General features: G+C 38.1%; 1 protein-coding gene across 4 annotated transcripts in view; it reads right to left on the bottom strand.

Annotated features, from left to right (window-relative positions):
- Window positions 1-12823, bottom strand: part of DMD (dystrophin) — a 1921612-nt gene that overhangs the window by 585704 nt on the left and 1323085 nt on the right. For 3 of the 4 annotated variants that reach the window (XM_041000029.1, XM_041000033.1, XM_041000038.1), the window contains exon 1: window positions 1580-1741. In XM_041000029.1, the coding sequence (XP_040855963.1) occupies window positions 1580-1741 (162 nt within the window). Of the gene's footprint in view, window positions 1-1579; window positions 1813-12823 lie in introns of those variants that run through there. The other variant, XM_041000021.1, reaches the window with a different exon arrangement.

Genomic DNA, 12823 nt, shown 5'->3' with positions numbered 1-12823 from the left:
TTCATAGTACATTTACTATCACCTACTCAGCATTCTTTCCTTCTATTGTCAAAAAATTGCAGTTCCTCTGAGGAGAAATTTACCTCTCCCTAATTCTGTGGGACTTTGGAAGGAAGAGGCTTTGAGGGTTCTTTAGGCCTGCTGGAGAACATCAAAATAGCAATAGGCTGTAAACCAAAGTTCTCTACTTCCCTGTATTAAAATTGGGCATATGGCAACAAAAAGGGCAACTGGATCCTCTTTCGGGATCAAAATGTTAAAGAAATTTCCATGAATTGTAGAAGAAGCAGCATCACAAATAGAACAGGAAACCAAGTTCAAGAGAATGCTTAACCACAATCATGTCATTTGCAGTTATCAGAGAAAGCCCACAGTTATTTTAAATGCAAGTTGTTTGAAATCAAATAATTGTTATTCTTAGTGGCTTACTGAAGTTCATGTAAAAAGTACATTTCTGAGGCTGCAGCTGCACTGTAGCAGGTTAAGCTGCCACTGGAGATATTTGCATTCCATGTAGGTATATGTTCACGATCCAAATGCTCTATATCTGACCCAGCTCCGTGTTTATGTGCCTGGGAAGGCAGTAGAAGACCGGCGAAGTACTTGGGCTCTTGGTGCCATGTGGGACAAACCAGTTGTAGTTTCTGGCTCCTGCCTTGAGCCTGGCCAAGCCCAAGCCACTGCAGCCCTTTAGTAGTGGACCAGAGGATGAAAGATCTGTCTCACTAAATGGGTCTTTAAAACTAATAAATAATTTAAAAAACATTCTCCTCACTTTGCCTGCCTTGCTCTTTTAAACGTTACTTTTGTAATATCTATGTCTTTGCTACAATTTACTATTTCTTTGGGAAGGCTTGAAAACTTTTACCAGTGAAATAACTACAGTGTGTTAAACTTTCATAATTTTTCCTTTTCCATTGAAAAAAATAAAAGACAGTGTATCCCACATATGTAAACTACTTTATATATTCTTCTATTTGTAGATGGTGATATGCTTTTACCAAAAAGATACAAATGAGGCTGAAAAATACAATACTTCTATTAATATATGATCTTGGTATGGTATTGCATAATTGAGATCTAAGGTAATTCTAAATATCTTAGTTTTTATTACATTTCTCTTTTTATTTGCAATGAACTTTCAATGTATTGTTGTCACTGGAGAAAAATTGCCACAGACAATTCAGAGGAGTGGATAATAGCCAGTGCCAAGTATTACACTTGATTTTGCAACACGATATGGTTGCCTACTGCCAAAGCAAACAGCTTAAATGTAAACATTTCCACTGAGCTATTTGGTAAAGAATTCTTAAGGTACTAGTTCTTTAGTGAACTTAACTATGCTTGTATGCATTTTTTTCTTTTTATTCTTCCTATTTAATTTATGGCTACTTTTGACAACTGATTTCATTCACATTCTTGATCATACTTGAACTGAGTAGGGGGAGTAGTGCATTTTGCGGACAGACAAAAGCTGCCTAAAATCTGGTTGAGAATTACCTGGGACGCTGAACTGACCTGTAGAAAATGTACACTCTAAAGATAAATCTCTGCGAACTTTGATCCTTTTTAACCGTACCTTTTGCTTCATGATCATTTCATTGATGTCTTCAAGATCACCCACCATCACTCGTTGTGATTTCAAAACTCGATCAAGCAGAGAAAGCCAGTCGGTAAGTTCTGTCCACGCCCGGTTGAAATCAGCCAGAGCAGGTACCTCCAACAGCAAGGAAGATGGCATTTCCGGTTTGGAGAGGGCGATTTCCCGGGTAACCACAGGTTGTGTTACCAGAGTAACAGTCTGACCAGCAGCTTATTATTATTTTTTTTTTTGTAAAAGGTGAAAATGGGAGAAAAGAAAAAAAAAAGGAAAATTAGAAACATACACTAGAAAGCCAATCTCATTAACAACAAAACAAGTATAATCACAGGACAGTAGTTTGCGCCAAAGTACTATTTATGACATTATTCTTGCTTTTAACAACATGGTTACTTTTATATATTAATACAGGATAGGAAATTCAAGAGAAAAATAACAATTTACATTAATCCTACAAAATGATTTCCTTAGTCTTATCCCTGGATATACAAGTTATATAATTCTTTTAAGTACCAATTACATAGAATTTAGAATTGGTAGAGAAAATAAACATAGATCTTTCCAGGTGAATGAGTACTACCTCATTTGTTTTATCCAAGGGGGGGGGGAATGGCAAAACTAAAGATTGAATAGGATCTTAATTTTCTTGAATGTGAACTAAATTACTTTAAGCTGAACCTTAGGGAAATCAAAGTCAATAAAATTTTCTTGTTTTAGCTCCATATTTCATATTGGGACCAGCTCATATTTTCTTTTTTCCTTTTTTTTTTTTGTGTGTTTCAGTTCTTTCAGACAAAAAATCAAATGGCTAGCACTGAAGAAAGCCAAAGATGTATCTTTTAAAAGAGACAATGAGACAATGACAGCTAGGTTTTTTTTTTTTTTTGTATTTGGACATGAAACACTGTTTCAAGGCCAATAAGGAATCTTAATAAAGATAGTATTGACGGGCCCGGCGCGGTGGCGCAAGTGGTTAAAGGTCCTCGCCTTGCACGCCCGGGATCCCATATGGGCGCCGGTTCTAATCCCGGCAGCCCCGCTTCCCTTCCAGCTCCCTGCTTGTGGCCCGGGAGAGCAGTCGAGGACAGCCCAAGGCTTTGGGAACCTGCACCCGCGTGGGAGACCCGGAAGAGGCTCCTGGCTTCGGATCGGCATAGTATCGGCCCGTTGCGCTCACTTGGGGAGTGAATCATCGGACGGAAGATCTTCCTCTCTGTCTCTCCTCTCTGTACATCCGCCTTTCCAATGAAAAAATAATAAAAATAAAATCTTTAAAAAAAAAAATAAAGATAGTATTGAATACTATAGCATAGGACAGCACATGGTTAAGATCTGAATTGCTGGAGTAGAAATCTATGGGAAAGAATTCTGCTTTTTGCTGTAGAAGCATAGCCATATTACTTATTTAATCTCTCTATCTCTGTAGTCTTTTTCTCCTCATTAAAGGAAGGATAAAAGGGTACATACTGTAACTGGCAATGTGTTGATTCAATAACTACAAGCCACAACACTGTCAGCATCATCTACGGGATCATCATAACAATAGTATCACTAGCACTGTACCTCACAACTGTAGGTAATGAATATAATAGGACATAATCATTTTTATAAATGCCAAGTTAACAAGAAAAAGTGATGAACAAATATGGTGATAAATTAGAGGGAGGGTTGGTGATGGAAAGCATTTGGGGAAAACTCCCAGGTCGGCCTGCGTGGCTCTCTATTGACTGCAGGCAGATGATGTAGCTGGTGTGAGCTGAGAGAAACTAACCAACACAGGGATGTTTTATCAGAGGTGTGATTAGAGTGGAAGGAATGCCTAATCTACTTATAGACAACAGCCTCAGGAGCATAATAGAATTGGGACATGGATGGCAAACAGAGATCAGACTATAATTCAGAAGTGAAGTTTTCAGGGGAGGGCTGTAAAAGATGGCTCAGTGAGACACCTCAGAGCCCTGGGCAACCAGGCATTGTCAGGGTGGATTTTCATTCTGAGGTGGTTATATTAATTCTCATGCCTGTACTACTATTTCTATTTTTTTTTTAAAAAAAGTATTGGACCCAGTACAGTAGCCTAGCGGCTGAAGTGTTCGCCTTTCATATGCTGAGATCCCATATGGGAGCTGGTTCATGTCCCAGTGGTCCTGCCTCCCATCCAGCTCCCTGCTTGTGGCCTGGGAAAGCAGTGCAGGGCAGCCCAAAGCCTTGGGACCCTGCATCCATACTGAAGACCCGAAAGAGACTCCTGGCTTTGGATTGACTCAGCTCCAGTCATTGTCATCACTTGGGGAGTTAACCAACAGATGGTTGATCTTCTCTTTCTCACCTCCTCTGTATATCTGACTTTACAATAAAAATGAAAAAAGCATTTACCTGACAAACATATTAAAAGAGGGCAAGGAGGGGAAAAGGTAGAGGGTAGAGAGATGTTCCAGGTGCTGATTCACTTCCTAAATGACCACCATGGGCACAGCTGGGCCAGCATGAATACAAGAGCCTAGAATTTCATCCTGCTCTCGCACGTAAGTATACCATGCCAACTATTTGCACCACTCTCTGCTATTTTCCCAGGTACATTAGCAGGGGCTGGATTGGAAGCTGACCAGCAGGGATGCAAACTGTGTTCTGAAATGGATGCTGATATGGGAAGTAGCAGCTTCAGCTTAACCTGCTGCTACAAAATGATGGCTCCCCATTTTGTTTGATGGTTGTCTTCACCATAGAGAATATGATGAGATGGGTGGAGGAATGCTTATCACCTTCCAAACTTCTCAGGGGCACTAAGAAGTTCTCACAGTAGGAAGAATTAATCTTGAGCAAGGCCAAAAGAAAGCAACAGTACTGAAGTATTAGATGGAAAATAAACTAATGTCAAGATGTATTGAGTGAGAGACAATAAAGTAGAGACAATGAAGAAGTAAGTTTGGGATCAAATATTTAGCCTGTCAGTTAAGACACCAGCTAAAAATCCTACATCCTGTAACTGAGTACCTGACGGCAATTTCATGCTGATGCAGGGTCTGGAAACTAGTGCTGATGAATCAAGTAGTTGGCTTCTTGTCAGTTGAAGGGGAGACCTAGATTGAATTACAGCTACTGCCTTTGGCCCTAGCCTAGCTTCTGCTATTATAGGTTTTTAGAAAGTGAAGAAGGGGGTGGGAGTGCAGCATCACTCTGCCTATTGGACAAGTAAAATCTTTAAAGGTAAATGTTAATTATTTATTGGAAAGATAGAATGAGAGGAAGAGACAGAGGGAAAGAGATATTCCATTTGCTGGTTCATGTCCCAAATGAACTGCACGGACCAGGACTAGCCCAGGCCAAATCCAGGAGCCACAAAACCTAACTGGCTCTCCCATATGGGTGGCAGGGGACTATGCTACTGGCCTATCTTACACTGTTTTTTTTTGCCCCTCTGGGGGGGGTGCATTAGTGAGGAGCTACATAGGAAGAACAGCTGGACATCTGATATAGGATGCCAGTATCTCAGGCAGAAGCGTAGATTGAATAAAATCTTAAAAAGGAACTTCATTTCTTAAAGATATCTCACTAATTTGAGGCTCTTTTGTGGCAATAACTGAAACATAACCTGAAGTAGAAATAGTGTTTTATGATCCAGAAGCATGAGGAAGTAGCATGAGAAGCAACAAGAACTAGACATCTTCGGAGGAATTCTAGCGAGCAGAATCCCTGGTGAGGGTGCACACAAAAGGAGAAGAGTTAAATTAAAATATCACTGTAGGAGCTGACTGCAGAACAACCAATCTGACTGGGAAACATGGAAACCTTGAAGTGGGTACTGAGGCAACGTTGGACAGTCTGGGAGGATTTCAAGCTGATTTTCTTAAAATGTCTTAAAACAGACTCATTCAAAATTTGACCCTTAAGTAAGAGGAGGAATTTTTTCCTTCTAAAATTACATCTGGCCAACAAAGAAGTACTTACTGAGGTAAAAATGATCATGCCATCTTAAATTTCAATTTAATGAAGGATGAAGTGTTGAGAATGATTGGATTTTAACAAGCAGAGTACTATTTCTTACAAAGCATATATAAAATATTTGAAAAGACAAGCCAGGGCTGAGGACTCAAGGGAGAGCGATTCAGGATGAGTAAAAAGCACTAAAAAGGCATTGAAAGACAGTATTACAAAGTCCTCCAGTAGGGAAAAAATAGATTGGATATTAAAAAAAATAAAGCTATAGCAGGTGCAGAGGATAGATGTGAAATGGAGCAATGCAACCGCCTGAATACCACACCACTCATTCATTTTGCCCCTCTTGCTCTCCAGTCTTCACGAGCTGAGGACATTTCTACACTGGCTGGAAAGGGAGGCGACTCCATGTGGGACCTGCTCTGTCCCTTGCATCTCACATGAAGTCCTGCAGTAAAGCAGGTGCTCAGTTTATATTCTGACTAAATGAATGAAACAGATGGCACCAGTCTCTGCCCAGTCATGTTTTTAGCAGCCTCCAGAGGTCTTCTACCCACTGTGAATCTTGAAAGTTATTAATATCTTGTATGGCTGATTTTATGAAGTCTAGACACAGAACATATATAAGCTGTCTGGGGTTAGGTTATTTTGACTACTTTTCAGGAGACAATTACAGGAAGCATCACTGCTTGAGGCTTAAGAGGGAAAACAAAATCAGTCAATTCACACTCTCAAGGGAAGAAAAGCAGGAAAGAATCCTGCATCTGTGGACAAGAGGCTTCCTAGGGCTGGACTGTTTCATTTGAATCCCTGCTCTGCCACTCTTCCACTGTGAAACTTTAGGTAGGTTAGCTAATCTCTCTCAATCTCCATTTATGCCTCTGTAAAATGCTCATTGTAATTGCACCTCCTTCCTGGATTAGTTCATCTTCCATTTCTTAGATGCACAGCCTGTGCTGAGACTTCAGGTGCCATCACATAAAGGATTACACCATTCTTGCTACATTCAATGCCTCTGAGCCTGAGAGTCTCCACCTATGTAACAGAAAATCGTTCCAACCTCATAGAACAGTTCAAAGGATTTTAATACACAAAATCTAAGTCACTTCCTAGTTTTGTTCTGATGGTAGCTACACTCTGGGTTTTACGTTTCTGTTTTCTCTACTGATCCCACAATATTAAGAGGTTTCTTACTATCTTAAGCAGGGCATTCTAGGCTCTGCTCTCTGAAACAGACTTCATACATCCAACCTCATCTCCCTTGACTCTTCCAGCTATTCCACACCTGGGAACATACCCAAAGCAAATGAAATTTGCATAAATTATCTATATCTATATCAGCACAACCCATAATAACGAAGACATGGAAACATCTCAGCTGCTTATGAAAAAAGAAATGTATAAAGAAAGTGGTGAATTTGTTCTGTGGAATACTACTCAGTCATTAAAAACAATGACACTATCATTTGCAAGCAAATGGTCCTAACTAGAGTCCATTATACTCAGTGAAATAAGTAAATTCAAAAAGGCAAATATTGTATGTTCTCTCTGATATAAGGCAAGCTTCAGGTGAAATACAAAATAGATATGTAGGTAAACACATAAATATACATATGTACATATATTTAAACATGTATACATGTAGGCAAATATATATACATGTATATATATTCTCATGAATCAGCTGTATAATGAAGACTAGCATATCAAGAAGTAAAGATGTGTTGCAGTATTCATCTCTACTTCAGAACAAAAGGATTCCCAATGAAACTGTACAAAATGTATCTCAACAATAGGATACTCGACTTTCTATCATTGTCTATACCTACAATGTCAGGATACATTTAAATACAAAAATGATGGACTTGTGATCATTGCTAAAAGGCAATAATATAATATTATTGCTATTGCAATAATATGGGGGAAAAGAGTGGGGGGAGGGGAATGGGGGCAATGGAAGGGGTAATCCCTGAGCCTATGGAACTGTATCATGAAAAATAAAGATTAAAGAGAGAGGGAGTGCTAAATTCTGAAGAAAAAAAAATGTGGGTTTCAAGGCATATATTTTTACTTTCTAAAAAAAAAAAAAACAGGAAAAAATATTTGTTTATCTGAAAGGCCAATACAGAGACAGAGGCAGGCAGAGATCCTCCATCCACTGGTTCACTTGCCAAATGACTGCAGTACCCAGGGCTGGGCAAGGCTGAAGGCAGAGCTTCGTCTCGGTCTCCCAGATGGTGGTCAAGACTCAAGTCCTCTGGCCATCTTCTGCTGCTTGCCAGAAGCATTAAGGAGTTGGTTTGCAGTAGAGCATAAAGGACTGGAACTGATGTTTATATGGGATGCCGACATAGCAGGTGATGGATTAACCCAGTGTGCCACACAATGAGTGTTCCTCAATAAATGTACTTTATAACATAACAAAGAAGCTAATCACCTCCCATTTCATGCATTTGCATGGGGCCAGTCTGTTTGAATAATACTATTTAAAATCTCATGTTCCTAAAACTGTGATTTGCAAATACATATACTTTTTTGTATTTTAAACAAAATGTTTCAGAGGCAAAGCTTTGAGATTTTGGGAACATTTACCTTATTTTGTTATGTCATGTCATACTGACTTGTGCTATATTTATCAAATCATTTGAATGCAATCTATTTTAAAATATAAACTTGTTAAAGCTTGTATTTATTTTCATTAGCTTGAGAGACACATAGAGAGCAGGTAGGGACATAGATTAGTCATTTATTGTCTCATTCCTCAAATACTCAGCTGGGTAAGAGACAGGGCTGATACCAGAAACTGGAAATCTCATTCCAGATTTCCCACAGGAGAGGCATGAAACATAGTACTTGAACCATATCCTAAGGCTTTTCATGGTACACATTAGCAGGAAGGTGCACTCAGGAGCATGGCCAGGACAGAACTGCAAGAACTCAGGTATGGAAACGGGGTCGGCCCATGCAGCATTGCTCATCACCATGCCCAAAGCCTATTCTTGAACCCACAGTCTAGATCAGGTAAGGAGTTAGGTCATATAAACGATTACACACAACTTTCCTCATCATGTTCTGCAATGAGTCTCCTGTTCTTCTTAAATTACTGATCTAAATCCTTTGATGATCACTTTTAATTCCCCCATTGTCTAATCAACTAGCCTGAATATCCACCTCTTGCCTCAGGTCCCCATGGTTACAAGGAGCTGGCCCTGGGAACGCATTTTAATAGCAAACCTATAGAAACAGCACCAAAGCCTGTGATAACTATATATACTTACACATAGGACAACTCAGGAAAGTATGGTGAATGGATAAAATGTATGGCTGCTTAAAATACTACAAACACCACGCAGTTGCTATTAATAACACATACCCATTTTTGCAAAGTTTAGATGTTGGCATTACCCAGAAACGCTTAACAGGTTTGCTGACACTTGTTACGTATCCACTGTAACACTTTGACCTTTTTTTTTTTTCACTTTTAAATTATTTGACATGGTTCCATCACCTGCTACTGAATGATTGATGTGTCACTGAAGAAATGAACATCAAGAACCTTTTTGAAGAAAATGATGCTACTATATGACCTATGAGTCACTAAAGGATTTAATATTAGAAAAAAATTAAGAAATAAAAATAGAAGCATTAAAATCCATGAGATACAAGTTTCTGGTGGTCTTTGTTGATGATATTCATCTCCCGCAGGCAACTGATAGATGGGTTTTGTATTTTGATCCAGTCCACTAATATATGACGTTTGATTGATGAGCTTAAGCCATTTACATTCAGGGTTAATATGGCTATGGTAATTTTGGGGTTATGTCATTTTAGCAATGGGTTGTTAATTGATTTAGTCTTCTGCTGTGATTTTACTGTGATTTTCTCCACATTTGCCTTTGGTTTTGGTAGGTGCCATTCCTTTCTCTGTCAAGAGAACATCTCTAGGTATCAAATTGGCAGGGCAGGTCTGGAAGAGGTATATTCCTTGAACTTTTTTTTTTTTTACTGTGGAAGAATTTTGCTTCGTTTTCAAAGACAAAGAAAAGCTTTGCTGCATATGTTTGTGTCAAGCAGTTTGACATAAACATGCATGTGCCTGTGTATACACACACATGGGTAAGCAGATAGGAGAGAGGTAGAACTAAAAGGAAGGAAGGAGGTGAGTGAGGTAGAATGAAATCATGAGTAATAGAGAGGGAGTGGGGGAGGGAAAATACCTGGGTATTCCCACTATTAATGAATTCAGAACATTCATGCATTCATTCGATAATTAAAATGGCTCTACCGAAATTATAATTTTTCTCTCATAGTTAAATGAAAAAGAAAGTCAGGCTCAAATAGCTGAAATGAATTGAGTTTGGCACACCAGAATATTATCATCAATAACAGTAGGTGTGATATACTATTGCAAACCACAGCTTTTCTGTGAGTATTTCGTTAATTAAAAGGTGTTGGATTTAGGACGGGACACTTATTTCTTCAAAAATGTTTAAAGAACATTTCTCTGAGGAAACGTTAATGGGCTTAAGGGGTACATGATTAGTCAGACTAACAGCTCTACTTAGAGCTTTAAAGGAGCTACTAAATCTTAGAAACAGACACACACTCAATGTGTTTGGTTTATTTCCTTTGAAATACTCACACATAATTTTTCTGTAATTCACAGGCCTCTTCTGGTTGATAAGAAAGCAAGAGGCCCATGTTCTATTTTTAACTTTCTTGCGTAATTGTGGGTAACTTCTGTTGCTTTATTTTTATGTTTTTTATAAAAATGTCAATGTAGTAAATGATAAGCTATTGGAATCATATTAACACATATATGAAGGAATACTTAAAAGATGCTATTATATTCCCTTCATCCTCACTATTTCAGGTCTACAGAAGATATCAATCTGTGGTCACACGCATTACTGCTTCATACCATGGTAGACAGAGGGAGATCATTAGTTTCACTGACCATCACAGAAAATGAGTTAACTCATCCACATCAGCAAATTGAGGGATATTTTGTTTTTAAATATTTTAAAGATGACCTGTGAGTCTGTGCAATATGTGGGTTCAAGAGCAATGGTATCAAATTAGAAACTATGTTATGTTGCAAGTAAGTACATGTGTCCAGGCAAGGCAGATTCCCCACCTCCTATAAAGATTTGTAATCTGTGGGTGAAAGATGGAATATTAAAAACCAATGTAAGGAATACCTAATCATTCATTTTATCTGTACTCTTTTCCATTGCTCTAAAGAGTAGATGAAATGTGTGACTCAACTATCATCAATTTTCCACATGTCAACAAACTAAGGACTCGGGCTATACAGGGAAAAGGCCTAGAGAAGAGGAAATCAGATTCACTGTAACCAATGGTATTTTGGATTCTAGGGGAAAAAAATTAGATGTAGGGTATATGGGCTTTTAAAGTTCAGTTTATGTTATTTTCTTATTTTTAAATTGATTCCTTCCTCTAAGGATGTATTATAAATAAGTAGTGCTACACAGAAGAAAGATTTCTTCACACCATTACCTTCACCATCATCATTTTCTCAGAAATCCTTATGTGCCAGGCAAAACTGCTTATAAACTGTTGTTTGTTTGCCACCTAACATTTCCAAGGTAGATTTTTCCAAGAGCAAAGTAATTTGCTCGGAATCTTGCAAAAATAATAATGCAAAAGAGTATGCCTAATTATCACCTATATTTCTAAGCATCTTTTGATCACTAGGTGCTTTTCCTATGTTACCCTCAACATTAAAGAATTATCAAGCAATTTGTTTTTTCTTATGCTAAGATTTATAGCTTACAATATATGGTATCCATAAAATATATCAATGAGATATTATAATGTGGGAGAGAAGATTGCTTTAGCTAGCTATAAATATATGGATGCTCTCAAATGCATCTAAGCTTCCTCCCACAACTTAAAAATTTTTTCCCCTTGGGGAATATCTTCGAGCGAAATGCCTGCCTTCACTAATTTGAGGGAAAAAATAATCCTTGAGTGTCCTTTTTTAGTTTTCATCTTCTGTGTGCCCTTTAATAATCCACATCATATGAATCCATCCTCCCTTTATTCAGGGAAAAGCAAGGTTTCTCAATCTCAGCACTGCACATGCTTAGACTCAAAGTAATTGTTGTGTAAAACTGTCCTGTGTGTTGTGATATTAGGGTTGTTTATCAGCACCCTGATCAGAGCACTCTCCCAATTGTGACTACCAAACATGTCACCAATATTACAAAATGTCCCCTAATGGGAGAAAATAAATGCTTCTGATTAAGAAATAATCAATTGAAAAGAGTTTCAATTCCCTTTTCCCCACTACTGCTTTCCTTGTGTTTGTCTCTCTTTTGTGTGTGGGTGTAGTCTATATACCTACTTAGCATGCTTGAAATTTCTCATTCCTTAGAATTATGGACTAAGAGAAGTTGTTACTGTGCTCCACATGATAATGGTTAGGCACTAAATAAACACCAAATACCTAAACCTATCACTGTCCCAAATACTAACTAGTATATAGCAAATGTCTTGGTGAGCAAAATGACAGTATTTTTGGTGGAGAATAAATGTGCATAGATATCTTTCACTTGTGATATCTATACTCATATAATGAGATACCAAAATATGAAGGGTATTTCTCCATCTCTTGAATATAGGTTGGCCAAGTGATTTGTTTTGGTCAATCAGATTTTAGCAAACATGACACAAGCATGAAAAAATGATTAGGTATTACGCTATGCTTGGAACACTTCTGCCACTATAGGAATTATCTTAGCTGAGTGATCTGTGACAGGCAAGTGAACCTGTCACCCACATTGTCTCAGCCAATAACCAAGAAGTACCAGGCACATGAATGAGGGCATCAACCAACAGCTGATCATGAATATATGAATGAGCCTAGCTGAAACCAAGAAAAAGACTACTTAGATGAGGCCTGTTTTAAGACTATCCATGCATCATGAACTAAATGAGTCTTACGTTAAGCTCTACATTTGGGCATCAAATTTTATACAACAATAGGTAAATGAAGAAGCATCCATTTTTAAACTGTTAAACACTTTCAGGATTTAAGATGCTCCTTCCATTAGCACAGGAGGAAAACAAAATCTGCTGACCCAGAAGAAATAATACAGTTGAAGTCTTCAGGCTAACATGTAAGAGACAGAATGGAAGATTCACAGTCATTGTATGATGCATATAAGCCAGACGGTCAGAATTTACACAACATTTTAATACAGCTATATGGATAGTAGAAATGTCTTGCCAGTACTTTAAAACTTTGCATTTGCACAAAAT

This window comes from Ochotona curzoniae, unplaced genomic scaffold (genome assembly GCF_017591425.1).
Source record: "Ochotona curzoniae isolate NIBS_2020 unplaced genomic scaffold, NIBS_Ocur_1.0 contig_1274, whole genome shotgun sequence".
Taxonomy (NCBI): Eukaryota; Metazoa; Chordata; class Mammalia; order Lagomorpha; family Ochotonidae; genus Ochotona; species Ochotona curzoniae.
This window is presented reverse-complemented; position numbering and strand designations above follow the sequence as displayed.